The sequence below is a fragment of the Bos taurus genome, chromosome 8, assembly GCF_002263795.3.
Source record: "Bos taurus isolate L1 Dominette 01449 registration number 42190680 breed Hereford chromosome 8, ARS-UCD2.0, whole genome shotgun sequence".
Lineage (NCBI taxonomy): Eukaryota > Metazoa > Chordata > Mammalia > Artiodactyla > Bovidae > Bos > Bos taurus.
The window spans coordinates 95,372,113-95,396,674 of NC_037335.1; the positions used below are offsets into that span (position 1 = coordinate 95,372,113).

Consider the following 24,562-nt stretch of genomic DNA (forward strand, 5'->3'; position numbering starts at 1 on the left):
ATTTTCCACAGTTTAGACAGGGTAAGTTACATTAATTGCTGCTAAAAACAACCCTAAAATCTCATTGACTTAGTGCAAAAAAGGAGTAATTTTCTCTTGACAAAATCCAGTGTGAATATTCTTAGTCAAGGGTATTCCTGGATGACTTTCCTATAAGCAGTGCCCCAGGATGCAGGATGTTTCATTTGTGTGGCCTCCCTATCCCATAGTTCTTTGTTTCTCTACATGCAGATAAAAGAGAAAAAGCAGAGATCTTATGGGACATTGTAAGGCCAGGCCTAGAAGTGGTATCTGATGTTTCCATCCACATTTCCTTTGACCAAAACACAATTTCACTCTATATCCAGAAAGGGGAAGGCAATTGTAATTGATACTGGTTAGCATTCTGTACCAGAATGATCACTTTTTAGACATAGTTCCAACCTTTAATAACTTTAATGCCTGGTATTACCACTTAGAACTTTGTTTTCCTTAACTGTAGATTAGGTGTAATATCTTCCCTGTTGACCTCCCATAGTTTCTATGGACATTAGATGAAATAATTAATGTGAATAAGCTTCATACACATTATATAAATATAGACTTAAAGAGGTGGTGGTGTAGAGTAGAAAGAACTTTGTATTTGGTTACATAAGACCTAAATGCTGGCAGTAGCTTTGCCTCTTGTTAATTTTGTCTCTTTGGACTTATGTAAGTCTTTTTCTTTATGTACAATATCTGTGCTACTTACTCTTTAAGATCGATGTCATGAATTCAACCAGTCAGTGAAAGTCGCTCAGTCATGTCTGACTCTTTGCAACCCCATGGACTATACAGTCCATGGAATTCTCCAGGCCAGAATACTGGAGTGGGTAGCCTTTCTCTTCTCCGGGGGATCTTCTCAACCCAGCGATCAAACCCAGATCAAACCTGCATTGCAGGTGGATTCTTTACCATCTGAGCCATAAGGAAAGCCTAGGAATACTGGAGTGGGTAGCCTATCCTGTCAGGGGGAACTTCGTGACCCAGGAATCGAACCGGGGTCTCCTTCATTGCAGGTGGATTCTTTACCAACTGAGCTATCAGGGAAGCCATAGATGTTATATATAAATACAGTAATGTTTATAAAGGTTCTTTAAAAACTGTACATTTCTGTTCAAATGGGAGGTGTTCTTAATAATACTGTTTAACCATCCGTAGCACTGGTTGTTAGGATTAAAAATCTACCCTATAGGTTAATCTTTTTACGTGAGAGTTATACTATAACTAATAACTGTTTGAAATGTACTTTGCTTTATAGTATATCTTATTCTGTTTTCTAACGATGTATATTATGATAGACTTCTATTTTAGTAGCAGTTTGAGGCATTGGGATATAACTATGAGATGAGAAACCCTGCTCTTATGAAGCACTTTTGAAGATTATTAGAAGTTAAGTGGAGAATCACAGGTTTAATTTTAAGTCCTTACATTAACATTTACTTTGGAGATGCTAACCAGAGAACACTATAGTGCATGGACATTCTCATTCCAAGGGAGAAATTTGTATTGATTTTCATAAAGAGAGTCTTTGAACATGTCTTCCATGCTCTTTGGTTTCTCTTTTTGATGCTTTCCTTAATTCTCTCACCACCACCTTTCCTTCTCCACCTTCGTTTTTTAATCTTCAGGCAAAGAGCAGATTAGGACAATAATACAGAAGACTTAATTCAGTATTAAGAGTAACTTTAATTTTGCTACTAGTATTTATTTTAAATATTCAAACATTTAAAATATTTAAATGTTTCTTTTGTTTTAGGAAGGCTGGTTTTGGATAGCTGAAAATATGGGATTTCAATGCCTGAAGATCGAGAGCAAGGACCCCCGGCTGGATTGGATAGACTCACTTTCTGGAACTGAAATCCCCCTGCACTACATCTGCAAATTGGCCAGTCATGCCATCCACTTGGTGGTCTTTCATGAGAGGAGTGGCAACTACCTCTGGCATGGCCATCTACGGCTGAAAGGACATGTCGACAGGAAGTTTGTTCCTTTTCGAAAGTTACAGTTTGGTCGTTATCCTGGAGCTTTTGACAGGTAAATTCAGGGTCTAAAGGGAATACGTGAAACCTACCTTGTTCAGTCATGAATTCTTATTCTCTTTTTCACATTTAGTATAAAACTTAAAATGTATTTCATACAAATAAGTTTTGAAATGTAAATATTCAACAAGAAGCAACTCATGTACATATACTCCAGGAAATACGTATCAGAATGTTCATAGCAACATTGTTCTCAGTGCCCCAAACAAAATGTGGTGTGTGTACACAATGAAGAACCATGGGGCAGGGAAATGAAGAAGCTCTTAACTCATGCTCTGTGTAGCAACAAGATGAATCCTACAATGCTGAGTGACAGAAGTGAGGCATAAAAGAATACAAATCTTATTATATTTGTAAAGAGATCAGACACAGGATAAAGTATGTTTGTAGTTATATACTTATAAGTAAAAGTGTTCAGAATGTAAAAACTTCCAGTTATGAGATAAGTTCTTGGGATATAATGTACAGTATGATGACTATAGTTAATTAACATTGCTGTATTACATATTTGACAGTTGCTAAAAGAGTAGATCTTTAAAAATGATACCTTATATGCTTGATCTTTAGCTATTTTGCTTATGTTGTATTTTTTTTTTATGAATGTACTTTGAAGAGGCTGCCAGTTTTCTGAATTAAGTCCTTGTAATAAGTCTTAATTTTTGTTTTCAGGCCAGAGTTACAACAAATTACTGTTGATGGATTAGATGTTCTCATTCCAAAAGATCCAGTGCACTTTCTAGAAGAAATACCACACTCTAGATTTATTGAGTGTAGGTATAAAGAAGCTCGAGCATTCTTTCAGGTTAGAGTTAACCAAATATTGTACTTTACAATTTAAAGGAAATATGTTTATTTTTAGTATTTACCAGTTGAGGTGCGGGGAGGGTAAAAAGAGACTTAGGTAAGAAAACGTCTTTTCTGATTTGTCTGTTTCCTTCTAGATTGTTTAAATTTTTTAAGTAGATTAAACATTAACCTTAAGGAACAATTTATTCCCCAGTTGAATGGTTTGATATTTACGGAGACCTTATTTTATTTGGATAGACATTGACAGGTTCAGCACTGGCCTCTGCTTTTAGTTAGGATTGCCCACAAACTTTATAAAGATGGTACATTCTGTTCTTAAAGCAATCCAAGTAGGATCAAACCATGTAAAATACATACTTCATAGAAAATACAGTTTTTCTCAGAGGGTTGGCACTGAATATGAATTTTTTGTGTTTATGAAGGTCTTTCAAGATAAATGCTACACAAAGACCAAGTGCTTTTGAACTTTACTTTATTCTGTTGTTTTAACTTTCAGTTCAATAAACATTTATTAAAAGCCGGCTTCCCAGGAACTCTCCAGACCCTGGGGATATAAAGATGATTTTAAAGGACATGAAAGTTCAGCTCTAGGAAATGACATGAAACAGAGATACAGTGAAAGCAATCAGATCTGTGGTGGGGTTTTGGTACTCTAGTTTTTCCTCATGCCCTTTATTTTTCTGGGCAAACTTTTATTTTATTTTATTTTCTGGGTTCCCTTCCAAGAAAGCTGTGTATCCAAGGACTGGAGGGGAATGACAAAAAGAAGTACCAGCTGTATTGTCACCAGCCAAATGCCCAGAACCCAAAAATGCAAGGGTTTTTTTTCTGATAGGTTGTGCTGGCGCCCAACGTCTAGACATGACAGCCAGAGTAGGCCTTCCTAGCCCTGTTCCTTTAAATCTTTAGATTTGTGGCTGAAGCCTCATGAATGAGAAGCTGGAAAACTGCATGTGTAGCTGGGCCAGTGTCAGTGGGCAAGTGCTGCCCTTCACATCCCTACCACAGTGTATGAGGAAGCGGAAGAGAAGCAGACTGGTGCTTGAATTTCACCATCCATTCACTGTTCCTGTCTCAAAGAGTTTGTTCTGATTGCCACCTCTGTCCTAGCAGTTATCACAATTAATTGTGAATGTCTGTCCTGTCCACCTATAAGATGATGTGAACTTTTTGATAGCAGGCATCTTATTTTACTCTCCTCTGTAGCCCCAGCATCTAGCACAATACCTGACACAAAGAAAAGATCCTATAGTGGTGGGAAAATGCATAAAGAATAAGGTGCTCAGAATCATGGTTTTTTCTTTTTTTTTCCAGAACACTTATTGGGGCTGCTCCATTTACTTGGCAAGCATTTGCCCATACTCATTTTATTGATCTTTGTTAGAAGGCAGTGTAAAATGTAAAATGTTTCAAAATATTGAGAAATCATGAGAATCAGTTCAGTTTAGTCACTCAGTCGTGTCCGACTCTTTGCGACCCCATGGACTGCAGCATGCCAGGCTTCCCTGTCAACTCCCGGAGCCTACTCAAACTCATGTCTATCGCATTGGTGATGCCATCCAACCATCTCATCATTTGTCGTCCCCTTCTCCTACCGCCTTGAGTCTTTCCCAGCATTAGGGTCTTTTCAAATGAGTTGGTTCTTTGTATCAGGTAGCCGAAGTATTGGAGTTTCAGCTTCAGCATCAGTCCTTCCAGTGAATATTCAGGGTTGATTTCCTTTAGAATTGACTTAATTTCTTATGTTAGAACCAGGAAGGTCAGTTTTCAAATTAAAGTGAACATATCTAACTTTGAACACTTGATGGCGCCAAACAGTCTTAAATACAATGCCTGGTGTTTAAAAAAAAAAATTGATGAGCTAATCTACTAGATCTCATAGAGCAGCCTTCTAACTTTCCTTTTTTAAAATAGATTTTTGGAAACGTTTTCAAACCTTCAGAAAAGTTACAGATGCAATACAAATAATTCCTTTTCCTTAACCATTTGGGAGTTATTTGTTGATATCTACCGCACAACCTCAAGTAATTTAATATTTCTTAAAAACAAGAACATTCTCATAATATCTTAATACAAAAAATCAGAAAATAACATAAAGATTATTACCATTTAATCCTCATTCAAGTTTTGCTAATTATCCTAATAATGACCATTATAATCAAAGGATCTAGTTCAGAATCACATGTTGCTTTTATTTTCTGTCTCTTTAGTTTCATTAAATCTGGAACAGTTTCACAATCACTTTTTAACATTTATGACTTGATACTTTTGAAGATTACAGGCTAGATATTTTGTAAACTGTCCCTTGTTTGGGGTTTGTGTGGTTTTTCCTCATGTTACATTGATATTATACACCTTTAGTAAGACTAACACAGAAGTGATTCTGTGCTTTCACTTTATCCTGTCAGATGCTGCTTGATTTTGATTTGCCCCATGTGGATGCCCACATCACCTGCTCAGGCCCCGATACCCTTGCCAGGCCACCACTGTTCACTTTCTTGCTCTGCCTCATGTAATGGTTCTAGTTTAGAAGAGTCCAGGAAGGGAAGGAGAACAGAGGGAAGTGTCTCCTGACTTCCTTTTTTACTTCAACTATTTTCTCAATCTACCAAAGCATAGGATAATACATATTTTTCTGCACTTGATTTTGTCTCAGCAGCAGCCATCAAAAAATAATTGGTGCTCTCCAGTGTGTTGAGTTCCAGTAAAAAAAACCATAGAGGATATGGAAATATCTGGATCCCTAGTTCAGGAATATCTAGAAAGCTATATTCATATCCTCTTCTACTACATTGCTCTGAGACCTGGGGAAAATTTCTGACTCTTAGTTTCCTCATCTATGAATGTGTGGGCACCTTCTGTTATCTTGTTATTTTTAATCTATATTTTGGGGAAAGATTTGGGCAAAAGTTGCCTGAACAGAAAAGATCAAATATGATGTGATATTTAAATTAGGATTCAGTCTTTTTCTAAACGCATGATAATCCCAAGATTTATATGAGACATTTTAAATGAAAAAAAAAAAAAGTATGTTTGCTCAGTTGTGTCCAACTCTTTGTGACATGGTCCATAGCCCGCCAGACTCCTCTGTCCATGAGATAGATTCTTCAGGCAAGAATACTGGAGTGGGTTGCCATTCCCTTCTCCAGGAGATCTTCCCAGCCCAGGGATCAAACCCAGGTCTCCTGCATTGTAGGCAGACTTCTTACCGTCTGAGCCACCAGGAAAGCCCTATGTATAACTATAATTTTTAAAGTCCATAACACATGTAAAGAGTGTATAGGTATATACATGTTTATATTTGAACACATATGAGGGTCAGTTCTAACAAATGGAATTTCTGGGTGTGTCATGTTATTAAAGGTATGTCAACTGGACATAACTATCAGAGTAATATTTTTGTAGAACATAAAGTTTTCATTTATATTATTTGATTTGATCCTTTCATTTACTCTGTGAAATAAGCCAAGATTCACCATTAACATTTAAGAAAACTAAGGTCTCAAAATGTAAGATGTGAGGTCTTGAGATGTAAGTCACGGTCATTATTGGCTGAGCATGGACTAAATTCTGAGTCTCTAAACTCCTAGCTCTAGACTTTTCTCCCTGCAGCAGGGATAAGAGCATGCATCTCTCATTCCAGTCATATGTCCTAACAGCATTATGGCTCTGAGGATGTTTTCATATTAAAGAGATCCCATATATGTATTCTGGAGAAAGTAACTTATCTTCAGGAATCCCTCTTTTTTCCTAGCAATACTTTTTGCTTGAAATATATGGTCCTTGTAGGAACTGTATTTCCTCCTATTGTAAAAGAATGCCTGATATTTTAGGATATTGTTGGCATGGGAGGGGCTTAATCAATCATTTATTCATTTACCCATTTATCAGTATGTGTTAGTCACATATTATATGCTAGGTACCATTTGAAATTTGCATATACACTGATGGAGAGATTCAGTACCTGCCCTCAAGGAATCATCTTTACAGCCTAGTGGAGGAAATATAAATAGAATCAGCAGTTAGAATGAAATATGATAAGCGAGAATGGGCAAAATAGGTGAAGGGGATTAAGAGATATAAACTTCCAGTCATGGGTATGTAATGTACAAAATAGGGAATATAGTCAGTAATATTGTAATAGCTCTGTATGGTGACAGATGGAAGCTAGAATTATCATGGTGATCATTTTGTAATGTATGAAAATATTGAATCACTGTCTTCTACACCTCTATGAAAATTTAAAATCACTGTGTTCTATACCTGAAGCTAATACAATATTGTATATAAATTATAATTCATTTAATAAAGAAGCTCTTGATGTTTTGTACATCAAAAAATCAAAAAAGAATAAAATATAATAATTATAGTAAAAGTATATAAAAATAGTAACTTATGAGCTCATTGAACAGAGTTTTTCATTAGTCTGTGTCTACATATCTAGTAGCAAACATAATTTTTTGCTCTCTAATGTTGAACTAAAGAGGAGTCCTGGAAGAATAAATATATATGTATTCCTAGGAAAATCAGAGATTGTTTTTCAGAGGGTGGAACTGAAGCATTCAAGATTTTATTAGTCAAGGGCATTTCAGACAAAGGAAGCATGTTATGAAGACACAGAGGCTTGAAAAATTGTGACATATTTGGTGAGTGAAATCTGAGGAGGGTGGAGATAAAGGCCAGACCAGTAGTCTAGACCTAAACACAGTGACCTTGTCTGTCACGCCAAGAAGTTTAGACTTTGTCCTGTAGGTAGTGAAGCATTAGTGAAGAACTTATAATTCTTCTTCAGTTCCCGAACCCCCTAAAATGAAGAAAAGTGAAGAGACTATAGATAAATGACTAGTATTTGTATAGAATTTAAAAATTTGTGAAACATTTGTCTGTCATCCATTAGCTCATTAAATTCTCACAGCTGTCTTGCAGACTATAATTATTATCCTTTAATTACTGATGAGAAAATTATATCTGAGAGAGATTTGTTCTTTCATTCTCTTATTCATTCAGGCACTGTTTTAGACATTGGAGATACAGTGATAAACAAAATGAAGTCCCTTTCCTCATAGAGCTTATTTTCTTCTGAAGTGATATGCCCAGGGTCACAGCTAAAATGAAGTGAGATTAGACTTGAACACAGTCTGCTTCAAAAATCCTATGTTCTTTCTACTATACTATTCAGTCCTAAAGAGCATTTATACTAGTGAATGATGAAAATATCATTGAATGCATTGTAGTTCAGATATGCATGTAACTGTCTTAATTAGCCTTTTCCTGTAAAACTAGAATGTATAAAACTCACCCCTGGGAATCCTGATTATATTCCTTCCTCCTTTAACTTGGCTCTCCTAGAATCTGCTCTTTATAGTTTTATTTTAATGTGTGACTAACAAAGAATTCTGAAACCTGATTTTTATACTAGAAAAATTATAATATGGGTTAGTTTTCAAGTTTAATTTGGATGTCACAGAAATATTTCTGGTAACTTAGAAATGGCTATAGTATGCTGCTGCTGCTAAGTCGCTTCAGTCGTGTCCGACTCTGTGCGACCCCATAGACAGCAGCCTATCAGGCTCTACCATCCCTGGGATTCTCCAGGCAAGAACACTGGAGTGGGTTGCCATTTCCTTCTCCAATGCATGAAAGTGAAAAGTGAAAGGGAAGTTGCTCAGTCCTGCCCAACTCTTCGAGACTCCATGGACTGCAGCCTACCAGGCTTCTCCGTCCATGGGATTTTCCAGGCAAGAGAACTGGAGTGGGGTGCCATTGCTATAGTATAGTAGCTTACTATTTGTTATATCTGTAGCAATACCTTGATGACAACACTGTGGAAGCTATGACCTTTCAGAAGCGTGCAAAGGAATTGTTGCAACTAGCAGCCAAAACATTAAAGAAGTTGGGAGTGCGGTTCTGGCTGAGCAGTGGAACTTGTCTAGGTAAAATTCTTGCTTTTCATTTGTCTTTTTGACATTTCATCCTCTTTGGCTTTAGGGATGACTGCTTGAGATGACAAAACATCAGTGGTATTTGAAGTGTCATATTTATAGACAGAATAAACATAGTGCATGGAGCAAGGATTTATTGATTTTTTAAAAAAGAAATAACTTCAAAATCATAAAACAGAATTAGGAAGGCCATGTTGTGGTTCCCAAAATAATGTGTGTAAAATTTATATCAGAACATGCAGACTACATGTGATCCTCAGGTAATCTTTAGATTAGCATTTTATTATTTCTACCCGTAGGTGGTTATTCTCTTTGAAACGAAACTGTATTCTGTTTCTTTACATGCAAACAATACAGACAACTTGCATTGCATCAAGTTTCTAAGATCAAGTGTTTTTAAGAGAAACAATGAAGGGAATGTTATAAGGTCTTTCCCAAATCTTTTCCACATCATGATGGTATCACTGATGGGACATCATTGTCTTATCATATTCTGCTTATTCTGAGATGGGAAAGTTTAGAATCCAAGAGAGATTTCCAAATCTGTTTCCACTATTCATTAGATCAGACTTCTTTGAAATGTAAACTTATTAAGAATCGTAAATTTTTTAAAATTCTTTCTTGTTTATAATGATAACTGATTATAGCTATTTTTGTTCCCTCTTAGTTATAACTATTTGTACAAAAGTTAATTCTGTTCTGCTTTTAGAGGGTTACCATATAATTTATTTAATTTGAATGAATGAAAGGAGTGCTGTTAGTAATTATGGTACAACAGGTATAAACAGGGATATATGGTTATATTGTCATTTAAGCTTTGTGGAAAATTTACATGATTCTTCGTGTCAAGGAGTTTACAGCTAGAGTAAGCCACCTCCGCCTCTTGCCCTGCACAAAAAAGAGTACATCTCGTTTATGTGATATATGCTCTAAGGTTTAACTTTTTGAAGCAAGATTGTTTTGTGGACTGTTACCAAAATTCTTCTTAATCATTTCTCATGCTGTCTTTTGAGTTCTTAGCCCTTTAAGGGCATTTATAAAATGAGAGAAGTTGGATTAGGTGATATTTAAAGTGCCTTCCATTTTTTTCTTTTTTAATAATTTGTGATTTTTTGATAGATGTGGATTATAGATTTTTATTAAACTGGATGTGAGATCCTCCTGTTCTTGGTTTCTAAAGATCTGTGTTAAAACTGAAATTAAAGTTTAGAATTCCAAACAGTATTTCCCAAAGGTAATTGTAGACATTTGTTTACTTTTTGAATACTTTGAATGAAAGGAGTAGAAGGATATTAAGGGAAAACCCAGAGCCCTTAGTAATATTAAGGTATAAAGCTTTTTCCTTTTAGAAAGTACAATAGCACCTAACTTAGATACATAGTAAATATGTAGACATATCTTTGGATGATATGTGAAAATGGAGGTTGATACTGCTCTTCTTTTTTATATGACCCATCACACATTCAGAGCTGTTAAGTTCTACAAATTACTGCTTAGGAAAGGAATATTGATTAAGCAAAAGAATTAAATTATGTTTTTAGCATATTTTCAAAGCAACTTTCACCATAGATTTATGAGTAAACATTTTAAGAAGTAACAGTGTTTTAAATGAATGGCTCAGTTAACATTATTAAAGCTAATAATTTATTCAGAAATTAAAGTACATCATGAAAAGTCTTGAGGTTTCTGAGTGCTCAGAGCAGGTGAAGGAAGGGAGGAATAAAAGAAATACTCTTCAACAATTGGCTCCTATGATTATAAATATTAAGTTGGGATCTAATTTAAAAATTCTGATAAAGCACACTAAATCTAATCCTGTGAAATAAAATACATTGTTATAAAGACTGTCCATTCTAATAATTACTAATTATTTCCAAACTTAAGTTTTTAAAAAAGTTTTCTTATTCCTTTTTTTTTTTTTCTTTTTTTTTAGGATGGTTTCGGCAATGCAGCATTATTCCATATAGTAAAGATGTTGACCTAGGAATTTTTATACAGGATTACAAATCTGATATTATTTCAGCATTTCAAGATGCAGGACTCCCACTCAAACACAAATTTGGGAAGGTCAGTAATAAAAATGCTTCACTTCAGTAGTAACATGTTTCAAAAGTAAAGTTTATATTAAGCAACTCAGAGATGTTTCATATAGCATTTTATCATTCAGTATTGGCCAGAATGAGTTCAACAGAAAATTATTACCACTTGTGCCTTCTGCACTATTTAAGGAAAACTAGAAAACCTGGCTTTTTATTGACCACAAGAAAGTGAAAAGGATCTTGGACTCTTGAAGAAGAATTTATTGCCATTACATTAGGGAACAACATAACATAATAATTAATTAATATAAGAAGTAAGAATCCCACCTACCCTACCTGAAATGTCATTTATTTTTTTGTTCACATAGACATCATATTATTATCACCTCAAAACATTCCATTGATTTGCTTAGGACTCAAAATACAGAATCATTTCAAACATTACTTGGGTTTCTTATTTATTTCACATGTCCTAGGTCATAGTAATTTTCTCACAGGTCATTGTGGCTTAGATGAAATCTCCTTTTAGATAATTTAATTCATATAGCCTAAGCCTAAGGTCCCTGGCCATCACCTTACTCGTAATGTGCTTGTTCCCAGGGAGGTGTTGTCCTAGAAAGCAAGAAGCATGTTCTGTTTGTGGAAAATTACTTCCCTCATCATAATCATTCTAGTTTATTTAAAAATTTAATAAAGTATCTTCCTGAGGTCAAAGTCAAAGCAATAGAACTCTAATCATTCAGCAAATGACGTAACAGTTCCTTAACACCCAGTCTCTGCCTGGCACTGTGCTCTGCACGGATGGCAAAGGTGAATAAGGTACAGTCCTTATCCTTGAGGAGCCCACTGTCTAACTGAGAGAAAACAAATGCATGAACAGTTAAGTGGTTAGTGCTACAACAGACAAGTGTACCAAGTCCAATGGGAACTTGGAGGATAAGTTTGTAGGATAAGTTTCTTAGGGAAATGCTCTCAGAATTCTTTGTACTTTTATTTCTTCTGTTTTCATATATATAATGTAATGATATATGGGTTTCTATACTACATTTACATAAGTACTTAGTTATTGATTATAATGACTTCCTGATAGTTTTACTTGGTTATTAAAGGGAATAATTTTTATTTGATTACTTTTCTTTTTTAGTCAGAAAGGAACTGTGGAACAGGATGTTTTGCAGAGTGATCCTGTAACTACTATAAGTCATTTATTCTGAGTTGTCTTCAGTTGTAAAAAGCAACATTATTTTATATACATTTAAGAAAGAAATCTAATGATTGCGTGCTACTGATGCATCCCAATTTCAGAGATGCTCCAGCTTGAAAAACAGTTATCTTGAAACCTATACTCTCTCCATATAAAACATAAGAATCTTTTTTTCTTTTGATTTAAAAAAATGTTAATTCCTTTGTTTCAGTCTGTAAAGGTTTTCATCTTCTCCCTAGGTAGAAGACAGCTTGGAATTGTCTTTCCAAGGAAAAGATGATGTAAAACTTGACATTTTTTTCTTCTATGAAGAGACTGACCATATGTGGAATGGAGGCACTCAGGCCAAAACAGGAAAAAAGTTTAAGTATGAATCAGATAAGCTCTTACAAAGGGGGCTTTAGAAATAACTGCAGAAGGTAGAAGTAAGGAAGTAACCCAAGGGGTGGGATGGGGAATGACCATCAAGGCTCCACTGTTAGCTGATACTTCTCAGCTTCCCAAAGAGTTTCCCAGTTATGCTTGAGAAGTGAGGATACCTATCAGGACTGAGGAAGTGCCCCTGGGTTTGTCACTCCAAGAAGTCATTATGATTGGAAGCCCTTGAGTCATCAGAAAGGGAAAGGCAAAATAAGGAACAGAAAATTAGGCCCAGATTCTGAGCCAAAAAACCAATTGGCTGTTAGAGCTGTTGGAACTTAATAATTTGATGAGAATGGGTAAGGATCAATAAGAAGGAGATGGTTAAGGTGAAGTGAAGTTTAAGTGAGGAAATTGGGATTGGCTGGAACTGAGGTCATGAATGCTGGGCAAGCTCTGGAATGTGCCTTTAGCATAGACTGAGGCCCATTCTTTAAAGGATACTTTAAAAGATACATTTAAAGGATAATATGATAGTTAACAGCTACCACATTTTGTCAAATGTAAGGTGATATGCATTGTAAGATGTACCATTATTGTATGTGCTAACAGGAAAGACACTGCTAATTATAATCTTTTTTAAGACACCTGATTCAGATAGAAAATTGTAGGGGGAAAGTATCTCAATTCTAAATTAATTGATGGACTATAATATATTAGACTGGCATTTTGAGCATTTTTTTTTAATGCTGCCTTAGTCAAACTCTTTGACTATAAAAGACAAAAATGTAGAGTAACTGTGTATAATACCCTTTATGATGCAGTTGGCCTGTTGACAGTTCTGAGAGAGAGAGAATGAATGTGAACCTGAACCCAAAGAATGTGGGCTCTGGAGTCAGGCAGACCTGGAAAATGTCAGCTTCACCCTAACTAATTGTAGCCTTTAGCTTTTTTGAACATTAATCTCCTCATACTACTCTGGATCAGGCACTGATGGGAACATTTTTTGTGTATTAACACATCTAATCCTCATAACAACCATAGATAGTCTGTGAGGCACTGAGAATTTAAGTCATTTGTTCAACATCACAGCAGATAGGTCAGGCAGCAGCCTGTCTCTGGAGTTCATACTTTTAATCAGTACTCTCTACTGCCTCCCTGATACAGTATGAGGCAGTATGAGGCACTTAGTGGGATACTTAGCCCTTATTATCAGTAAGTGGTGGTTACCTTTGTTATAATTATTTAGTGTTATTAATATGATTGCTAGTGTAACTGCTGTCATTGTTGTCATTCTTATGGTTCTTATGTCATTCTTACTGGTTCTTATGACCAGGAGCATAGATTTACCTCACCAACTAGCTGAGATTAGGGCTTCTATCACTGAATAAACTTGAGCCATTGGGCACATTGGAGAATGTTCTGTAGCACAGAAGAATAATTCCAAACTCAGACTGGTTTCTCCTGGATACATAGACATTACATACTTTATTTGAATCTTTATTTAAAGGCAAGGAGTCTCCATGTAATATTAACCTTGTTCTGGAGATTTGAGAATAATCCAAACCTTTTTTCTCGAAGTCATAAAGTATCCCCAAATTGACATGATCCTGGAGTGTGTTCCTGAAGCTCATATATTATAAAATATTATTTTGCTTTATGACAACAAACACCTTCATGCTAAATAAACTCTAAGACAGAAATACTTAGTAAGCTAATAAATATGTAGTTGACACTCTCACTGTGGCTAGGTGAATAGGGAAGTGTTTTTTGACATTTAGCTAGTTTGTTTATTAAAATATAATAAAGATGCCAAACTTAATGTATAATTTCCAGACTTTAAAAAAAACAACAACTGTGAGGTAGTATAGCATAGAAATTAAAGGCGTGGAGCCAGTCTGTTTGCTTTTGAATCCCAGCTATCCATTTTTACAGCTAATTATTTAACCTCCCTGGTCCTAAATTTCCTCAAATGTAAAATGAGAATAATAACAGAAATTGCTACATAGAATGGTTTTAAGAATTGAGTTAATCCACAAAAATGGTTTTGAAGAGAATTAAACATATCTTGAGTGCTAAGAAGTTATTAGTTGCTATTATTAATACTCTCAGCAGTAAAGAAAACTATTCTTCTTCTTAGACTTATAAGAAATTTATAAATCAGAAACCTGTATAATTATCTCAATATTAAACTGCCACATCTGTTCTTAGAGACCTCATGAGAATGTCACCTTTTGTTTCTGGAGCTTGTATTATAATCCTGTTATTCTTAATTTTTCTTCTAAAGCTTGGATTTCTTTCTTCCCACTGGCATGATCCCATGTCAAACCTCAGAAGAACTGTGCATTTCTAACCACTACATCTCTGGCTAGAAAAAGCTTCTTTCATTCTGCTTTAACTGCTCTTTATGGTAGCAGTGTTTGGGAAGTGTGAAGTGTTCTGATTATTTAATGAGAGAAATGAACAGTGATAGAACTGCCTGGACAGATGGTTTGAGTCCCAGATTTTCTATCATGTTACTGTGACCTTAAAAGGCAGAGAAAAGAACAGGGGATGGTTGTGAAGAGTAGTTTCTTTGGAAGATTCCCCCAGCCATATGCCATTTTCATTCTTTTCAGCACTATTTACTGTAAGAAACTGTAGAATTATCACCACTACTATTCCTAGAGTGAAAAATCTTTAAAGCTAGTCTAAGGGTCTTTTTATCTTTATAATATTCTACTTTACTCATGTGTAGTTTATTCTGAGAAAAAACTTAATGATAATATAGAATACTTACCATTTTTTAATGGCTCAGATGGTTAAGAATCTGCCTGCAATACAGGAGACCTGGGTCGGGAAGATCCCCTGAAGAAGAGAATGGCTACCCACTCCAGTATTCTTGCCTAGAGAACTCCATGCACAGAGGAGCCTGGCGGGCTACAATCCATGGGGTTGCAAAGAATCGGACGTAACTGAACAACTAACACTTTGACTTTCACTGTTTTGTGTAAAGCCGAAGAGGAACTCAGGAAGGAAGCAAAAGGTTCCCCCTTTTAAAACTTTGCTCTGCATGCCTTCAGAATGATGTTTTGGTCATAAGATTGAATTATGATTACAATATTGATAGCAAATGATAAAGTTATAGCTACCAGGGTATCTAACTATATATAAGGCATGATGATAGGTGTTTTGTGATTTACTGTCAGATCATCCTCACATGTTCCCTGTGGGTTAGATATCTCACTCCCAGTTAGATATGAGGAATCTAAAGCTCAGAAAAGTGAAGTAACTTGCTCAAGGTTCTCTGGCCATTAGTGATAGGGCCAAGATTTAACTTAAGACCTGTTGGATTCTTAAGCCCAAATGCTTCCGTCTAAGAGTTAATAGGTTAAATGAGTTAATACATGTAGTAATGCATTTAGAACAGTACCTGGCACATAGTAAGTACTGTATAAGTGTTAGCCACAGCTGCAACTGTCATTACCATATTATTATTCTTTTATTATTACTACTCATGTTGCACTGGTAAAAGCATAGGACATTCTACCAGTGTTAACTTGTATTAGTTACTCTGGGTAAGCATTTTTTTTCCCAGGTCTCATATTTCTTCCATCTTTAGTTCTTAGTCTAAGGCTGTACTTTACCTAAAATCTAAATTCTCTTCTTAAATATTGTCTAGATTTTTAATATTTATTTTTCTTCTCCAAGTTCCAATCACCTGTGAAAAAAGGTGATGAATAAATATATTAACCTTGCCTCCAGCTGTGAAATTTTCATTCTACAGCTTTACAGTTCTTATAGATGCTGCCCAGTTTCCTCTGGATTATTTCTTTCCTTCACATCTGAATCAACTAATGTAAGTGGAGGCCAGAAGTTTAAGAGGCAGTAATAATGGTAATAACAAAAATTAACTTCTATTGAATATTTACTGTGTTCTAAGCACCATGCCAAGTTTTTATATGCATCATCTCATTTAACCCTCACCACAAACTTATAAGGGAGGTTTACTGTCACCTTCATTTTATGGGTGAGGAAATAAAGGCAGAGCTAAGACTTAGACTTGGGCCATATCACTTCAGAGCCTGTATTCCAACCCGCATACAATACACTGTCAGCACAATCTCAGTCGTATTGTTAATACTCCCTCCATGAAAAGAGCCCTTCTGTTTATTGACATTGTCAGAATATTACAGCTACCTCTGTATCCGCTGATAGAAAATTTACTACCCTGGGGCTAGTTGTGGGTTCCTTAGACCTTCTGTTATATGCAGCTTCTGCTTATTGTATAGATCTTCAACAAAATTGGATTTGTCCTCTGTGGGACTAGACTTATCCAAGTGTGACTCCTATATAATTTAACATTTCATTTCTGAAGAATTTATTTGCTAACTGCTATGTGCCAAGGATTCTGATGTGAATATAACTTAGTTTCTGCTCTCAAGAATCTCATAATCTAGACCATGAAACAGATATTAAAGTACTATCGGCAGAACATGATTTAAATAGGTGTCATGTATAGTTGAGATACAGATCAACTCTATCTAGAATTAATGACAAGGAAGTATGGCATAAAATATAGAGAGAAGTTTGTTAGATAGACTTGGGAGGAATATAAAGAAGGGTCTAATAATAGGTTTATTTAACTATTTTTATATTTAGATTGTTTCCATTTTTTATTACTAAAAAATTCCATGAGCATCTTTATACATTAAGTGAAAGTTTTACTGGGGATTGTTTCTTTGAATAGATCCCCAGAAGTGGAATTATTATTATCGTTTGATTGTGCTGTTTGAGAAATAGAGGGGTAATTGGGCAATCTTCTGATAACAGTAAAAGTACAAGATTTTACCCTCAGTGTTTTGTTTTATCCTTTGACATTTTTAAGGCACTTTGCAGATCTACAGGCCTCCTCAGTCATCTTTGTCAGCCTTTTTTCCCCCTATTGTTTTAAAAATAGACAGCTAATTTTGTGATAATTTTAGATTCACAGAAAAGAAAATAATATATTGAGTTTCTGGATACGGTCACCCAGTTTACCTTAATGTTAACATATTGTTACCATGCTATTTTTGTCAAAACCATGAAACCAGTCTTGGTGCATTACAGTTAACTAAACATTATCTGTTCTTCACCAGTTTTTCTACTAATGTCCTTTTTCTGCTCTGGGATCTAATCCAAGATCCCACATTGCATTTAGACCCCAGCGTTTTGAAACTTGATTTTGGTCCAAGATTTTAAGTATATCACTAGTAGTACCAGCTTATTAGACATCATTCCATGTCCCAGTTCTGCTATGTGAGGGTATTGAGTTGCCTCCATTTAGAAGTTGCTCCTCATTTCCTCTAAATGGAAATAAATCTCCTCTTCCTCTGAATTTCCATAGATTTTTCTTTTCTGTTTACCTCTCTTACGCTGTATTTGGGTACTTTTGCTGATTTATCTGTCCTTTCTGAGTTATAGGTAAAATCAGTCCTGATAAATCTATCAAGCTGAGTGAGACCTGAGCATTACTGGAAACTAATATCAGGTCCTCTCAAACAGTCTGTATTGTTTCCTTAAGATGTAAGGGTGACCTTAGATTGATGACTTGATCCAACCTAGCACCTTTGGAGAATCAGCCATGAAGTTGTTACGTCAGTTATTTTCAGTCACAGCTTCAAAAGCTGTAAAGTGGTATTGGTTGTTGAGTCCCCACTCATAGGCTCTCTCAGCTCCATAGATTGATAACTATGCTTGCATAGTTTTAGCTCTCAAAAAACACATTTGTCTTTTGAGTACTTACATCTGTGAAGCTAAAAAGACAGATTTGAATAATTTCTTTAAATGAGTGTATTTAAAACATTAGCTTTACTAAAAATGATGTCATATTTCCTACTCTGTTTATACCTTCATATTTTACAACATTTAGACTATATTTAGCCCTCTTTAATTAACCTCCAAACCATAAAGGGGGGGACACTGAATGCACATTATACGGTAATTGTATTCTTATACACTATATAGAAGTGGCAGTTCTTCATTTGTTTTTTTGTTTTTTTTTTAAGAGAAGATTACCTCGTAATGAATAAATAGTCAGCTTTTTACTTATGTGAAATAAATTTTAAGACATATTTTGTTGTTTGAATATATAAGAGACTCTATAAGGTAGTATTCTGAGAGAAATGAAAACGAATTTTCATTAAAATTTTAAAGTGTTCATAGCAGTTTTATTCGTGGTAGCCAAAAAATGAAAACAGCCCAAATGCCCATCTTTTGGTGACCAAATAAACAAGTTATGGTATGTTCAAACAATGGAATTCTGCTTAGCAACAGAGAGGAACCAACTACTGATACATGCAGTAACATGGATGAATCTCCAAAACCTTATGTTAAGTGGAAGAAGTCAGATAGGCAGAATATGTACTATGTACCTGCATTTATCTGAGATTGTAAAGCAGGCAAAAAGCAGGCAAAAGCAGTCAAGAATATAAAAAGATCATTGATCACCAGGGGCCAGGGTGGATTGACTGTATGCCTGCCACAGAAGCACAGAGAGCTTTAGGGAAGCAGGGTGGTAGAAATGTTTTATATCTTGATTATTTTAGTGATAACCCAGGTATATATATATCTGTCAAAACTTGAAATGGGTGCTTTTCATTATGTGTAAATTGCACCTTGAAAAACTGATTAAAAACGTTGAAAAAGAAAAACAAAAAAATCTATAACTTAGAAAATTGATGCTAAGAGAAAAGAGCCCAAGATCACAGTTTGAAACAAGGGGATATCTGGGACCAGAAATCATGAATTTGATCAAGGCAGACCTAATTGCAATGATAAACTTGGAGCCTTTTGCATCTGATTGGACAAATTGAATAATCTGAGATCAAAATAAAAGAAGCCTTTTATATGTTTAGAATGAAATTTGAAATCATAACTTAATCTCCTTTTTTCATTATCTATTATATCGAAAAGGAATACTATACTAATTGTCTGAGACAAAGCAAGCACAGCTGGAGTCTAATTACTTGTTAATGAGCTAAAGGTATAGTTTTTGAAAGTTATGCAGTAGAAATAAAAATGTCCAGAGGTTTGTCCTGTGACCTTAAAGAAAACTTTTGTGCATGCTTTAGATGAATAGTTTTTGATATGGTCGTTATGCATGCACATTCAGGTGTTAAATGATACAAGCTTTAATTTGTCTACTCATTGGTGATATAAATTTCTTCTAGTTCTCTAGTTTAGTTCTGTCCTATGGAGATTGCATAGGAGAGTTTGCCAATAGAATAGATGGAATCACTCAATTCACAGTGGAAGTCAGTAGAATACACAAGGTTCAATGGGTAGAATTTTATCTTATAAATATGTATATGCTATATATATATTCATTATATGTTAGAAGTTTGGGACAGGATTGGTGTATGGGATCAATAAAAACCTCAGAAAGACTATATTCTAGCCCAGTCTCTGAAAAGTTTGTTAGCCATATCTCTGTTATGTCTTTTGCTTCTGTATTATCTATGGCAGGATTGTGAGGAGTTTAGTAGAAGAGACGGTTCAAAAAATACTAGTCAGCATGATGTAACTTTGGTTTTCAAGAGTTGATTCTTAGAAATGTTTAGAAAACTATGGGCAGAATCGATGCTAATGACATGATTAATGTGGCAGAGTAATTCTCACTTTGTCATATTCCCTTTGCTCTAAATATTACTGATGGATATATCTAAAACACATAGCTGAGCTAAAAGAGAATGGAGTAAATAATGAAAAAGCAGTATTTAAAGAGAATTTCTAAATTAAAGACAGATAAGCAGGATAAATTGAAGAAAGTGGGGAAAACCACTAGACCATTCAGGTATGACCTAAATCATATCCCTTATGATTATAGAGTGGAAGTGACAAATAGACTTAAGGGACTAGATCTAAACAACAGAGTGCCTGATGAACTATGGACGGAGGTCTGTGACACTGTACAGGAGACATGGAGCAAGACCATCCCCAAGAAAAAGAAATGCAAAGAAGCAAAATGGCTGTCTGAGGAGGCCTTACAAATAGCTGTGAAAAGAATGGAAGAGAAAAGCAAAGGAGAAAAGGAAAGATATACCCATTTGAATGCACAGTTCCAAAGAAAAGCAAGGAGAGATAAGAAAGCCTTCCTTAGTGATGAGTACAAAGAAATAGAGGAAAATAATAGAATGGGAAAGACTAGAGATCTCTTCCAGAAAATTAGAGATAAGATGGGCTCAATAAAGGACAGAAATGGACCTAACAGAAGCAGAAGATAATAAGAAGAGGTGGCAAGAATACACAGAGGAACTGTACAAAAAAGATCTTCACAACCCAGATAATCACAATGGTGTGGTCACTCACCTAGAGCCAGATATCCTGGAATGTGAAGTCAAGAGGGCCTTAGGAAGCATCACTATGAACAAATCTAGTGGAGGTGATGGAATTCCAGTTGAGCTGTTTCAGATCCTAAAAGATGATGCTGTGAAAGTGCTGCACTTAATATGCCAGCAAATTTGGAAAACTCAGCAGTGGCCACAGGACTGGAAAAGGTCGGTTTTCATTCCAATCCCAAAGAAAGGCAATGCCAAAGAATGCTCAAACTACCACACATTTGCACTCATCTCACACGCTAGTAAAGTAATGCTCAAAATTCTCCGAGCCAGGCTTCAGTAATACATGAACCGTGAACTTCCAGATGTTCAAGCTGGTTTTAGAAAAGGCAGAGGAACCAGAAATCAAACTGCCAACACCCGCTGGATCATCAAAAAAGCAAGAGAGTTTCAGAAAAATACCTATTTCTGCTTTATTGACTATGCCAAATCCTTTGGCTGTGTGGATCACAAAAAACTGTGGAAAATTCTGAAAGAGATGAGACTACCAGACCACCTGACCTGCCTCTTGAGAAATCTGTATGCAGGTCAGGATCAAATAGTTATAACTGGACATGGAACAACAGACTGGTTCCAAATAGGAAAAGGAGTTCCTTAAGGCTGTATATTGTCACCCTGCTTATTTACCTTATATGCAGAGTACATCATGAGAAACGCTGGGCTGGAAGAAGCACAAGCTGGAATCAAGACTGCTGGGAGAAATATCAATAACCTGAGATATGCAGATGACACCACCCTTATGGCAGAAAGTGAAGAGGAACTAAAGAGTGTCTTGATGAAAGTGAAAGAGGAGAGTGGAAAAAGTTGGCTTAAAGCTCAACATTCAGAAAACTAAGATCATGGCATCCGGTCCCATCACTTCATGGCAAATAGATGGAGAAACAGTGACAGACTTTATTTTTCTGGGCTCCAAAATCACTACAGATGGTGACTGCAGCCATGAAATTAAAAGACACTTACTCCTTGGAAGGAAAGTTATGACCAACCTAGACAGCACATTAAGAAGTGGAGACATTACTTTGCCAACAGAGGTCCATCTAGTCAGTTCAGTTCAGTCGCTCAGTCTTATCCGAGTCTTTGCGATTCCATGAACTGCAGCCCGCCAGGCCTCCCTGTCCATCACCAACTCGCAGAGTCCACCCAAACCCATGTCCATCGAGTTGGTGATGCCATCCAACCATCTCATCCTCTGTCGTGCCCTTCTCCTCCTGCCCCCAATCTTTCCCAGCATCAGGGTCTTTTCCAATGAGTCAGCTCTTCTCATCAGGTGGCCAAAGTATTGGACTTTCAGCTTCAATATCAGTCCTTCCAATGAACACCCAGGACTGATCTCCCTTGAGATGGACTGCTTGGATTTCCTTGCAGTCCAAGGGACTCTCAAGAGTCTTCTCCATTATCACAGTTCAAAAGCATCAATTCTTCTGCACTCAACTTTCTTTATGGTCCAACTCTCACATCCATACATGACCACCTTGGACTGCATGGAGATCCAACCAGTCCATCCTAAAGGAGATGAGTCCTGGGTGTTCATTGGAAGGACTGATGATAAAGCTGAAACTCCAGTACTTTGGTCACCTGATTCAAAGAGCTGACTCATTGGAAAAGATCCACTATAAATGGAGCATTTACACAAGTTAATTAATGTAACTACATATGAAAACTTGTAGAATTCAGTTAGAAGGATAGAGGTAAACTTGTAGCCTTGAAAACAGTTAAGTATGAAAGAATAGATTTTAAAAAATAAAGTTACCAACTGAAGAAATTAAAAGAACAGCACAGTCAGCCCAAGGAAAGTAAAGAAAGGAAACCTAGAGAAATTAATGAAATGAAAATACTGTATCAAAGACCAACAAATCAAAATGCTAGTTCTTAAGTTATAAAAGGTAAAATCAAAGACAATATTCAATACTCAAACCCTGCATGTTTGGCTTTAGAATTTATGCTCTCAGCTTTGTTACACTGACTGAAAAGAAAATCTGTGGACTACTAAGACAAGTCTCAAGTGTGATAATTAGGTAAAATGTGGAAAATGATAAAATTTTCTGGAAATAATATCAATATCAACTCAAGAACACCTAAAGAACTTATACTCATTAATGAAATTGAATTACTAATTAAAAATCCTCCTTTTCTTTTCTTTTCCCTACCAAAGACTTAGAAAATATATAGGTAACTTTTACAATGCCTTCATAGTATAGATTATTCCCTATATTAAATAATTTATTTTGGGGGAAAAAAAAAACTTATTTTAATGCATTCATTTTGACTAATAGCAAAACTGAACTTGAGCAGTACCAAAAAAAATTTTATGGGAAATTACTGTCTTAGTGAACACAGAGGAAAATATCCTAAATGAAATGCGAAAGAATAGAATTTTTTAGTGTATGTGTATTAGTGTAATTCTCAACACTTGAAGATTCAAGGAATAAAAAAGTACATGATTATTTCAATAGATGACATTAAAGACATTTGATATATTTCATAATTAACAATAACAAAAGACCTTTTAGTAAACTTGTAAAAGGGATCTGAAATTTCTTTAAACCTGGTAAAGGGAATATACCAAAGACCTATTGAGCAATCGTATTTAATGGTAAAACTTCAGAAGTGCTTGTCTCTTTTCTTAATCATTAATTAATTTTTAATTAAATTTATTTTTTAATTGAAGGGAAATTACTTTACAATATTGTGTTGGTTTCTGTCATACAACAATGTGAATTAGCCATAATTATACATATATCCCCTCCCTCTTGAGCCTCCCTGCTCCCATCACCCCACCCCTCTAGGTCATCATAGAGTGCCAGGCTGGGCTCCCTGTGTTACATAACAACTTCTCACCAGCTATCTAGTTTACATGATAGTGTATATATATATATATATGCCTTTGGCTACTTCCTCCATTCATCCCACCCTCTCCTTCCCCCGTTGTGTCCGCAAGTCTATTCTCTACATCTGTGTCTCCATTCCTTCCCTCCAAATAGGTTCATCAGTACGATTTTTCTAGATTCTATATATATGCATTAATACACAATATTTGTTTCTTTCTGACTTACTTCACTTTGTATAACAGGCTCTAGGTTTTTTTCTGATTTTAAGAGAAGGGCTCCCTTCTCTTAAAATCAGAAGGAAAAACGTAATAATGTGCGCTGTCTCTGCTTTTATTAAGCAGTATGCTAGAGGGCTTAGGCACTGCAGTTACACAAGAAAAAGACATTAAGAGTTAAAAGTGAAGACAGAATTGGTAATGAGAATAAACTAGCGTTGTTTTGCAAGAAATTCTTGTTTTAAAAAATGGCTTTCCTATTCCAACTCTAGAGTTTAATGCAAACTTAAGTTTAAAAAGTTCAGATTCGGTTGTAATAGATGCTGTCTCTGTCTCACTTAGCCTAGCTAACTAACAACGGTAAAAACAGTGTTTGTCACTTAGCTATTATGTTTATAGGTTGTACAATTGATGAAATTAGTTTATCCAGCCACCAATAAGTAGTTTTACAGATTTTAAGGATGTCTGTGAGGGAAAATCTATTCCAACTAAATTCTACTGTTTTTTGCAAAACTAAAATGAAGTAAAAGCGGTATGAAATAGAAAATAAATGGATTTTTTGTGTGTGATAAGACCCCCTGAACTTACATTCTTATTGGGGCTTGCTTCAGTTCAGTTCAGTTCAGTCGCTCAGTCGTGTCCGACTCTTTGTGACCCCATGAATTGCAGCACGCCAGGCCTCCCTGTCCATCACCAACTCCCAGAGTTCACTCAGACTCATGTCCATCAAGTCGGTGATGCCATCCAGCC

At 35.6% G+C, this 24,562-nt stretch overlaps 1 protein-coding gene across 3 annotated transcripts in view; it reads left to right on the top strand.

Moving 5' to 3' along the window:
* Nucleotides 1-24,562, top strand: part of FKTN (fukutin) — a 57,855-nt gene that overhangs the window by 22,966 nt on the left and 10,327 nt on the right. For 2 of the 3 annotated variants that reach the window (XM_002689900.7, XM_015472678.3), the window contains exons 5-9: nucleotides 1,778-2,055; nucleotides 2,730-2,862; nucleotides 8,671-8,800; nucleotides 10,743-10,876; nucleotides 12,292-12,419. In XM_002689900.7, the coding sequence (XP_002689946.1) occupies nucleotides 1,778-2,055; nucleotides 2,730-2,862; nucleotides 8,671-8,800; nucleotides 10,743-10,876; nucleotides 12,292-12,419 (803 nt within the window). Of the gene's footprint in view, nucleotides 1-1,777; nucleotides 2,056-2,729; nucleotides 2,863-8,670; nucleotides 8,801-10,742; nucleotides 10,877-12,291; nucleotides 12,420-15,209; nucleotides 15,438-24,562 lie in introns of all 3 variants that reach the window. The other variant, XR_009495671.1, reaches the window with a different exon arrangement.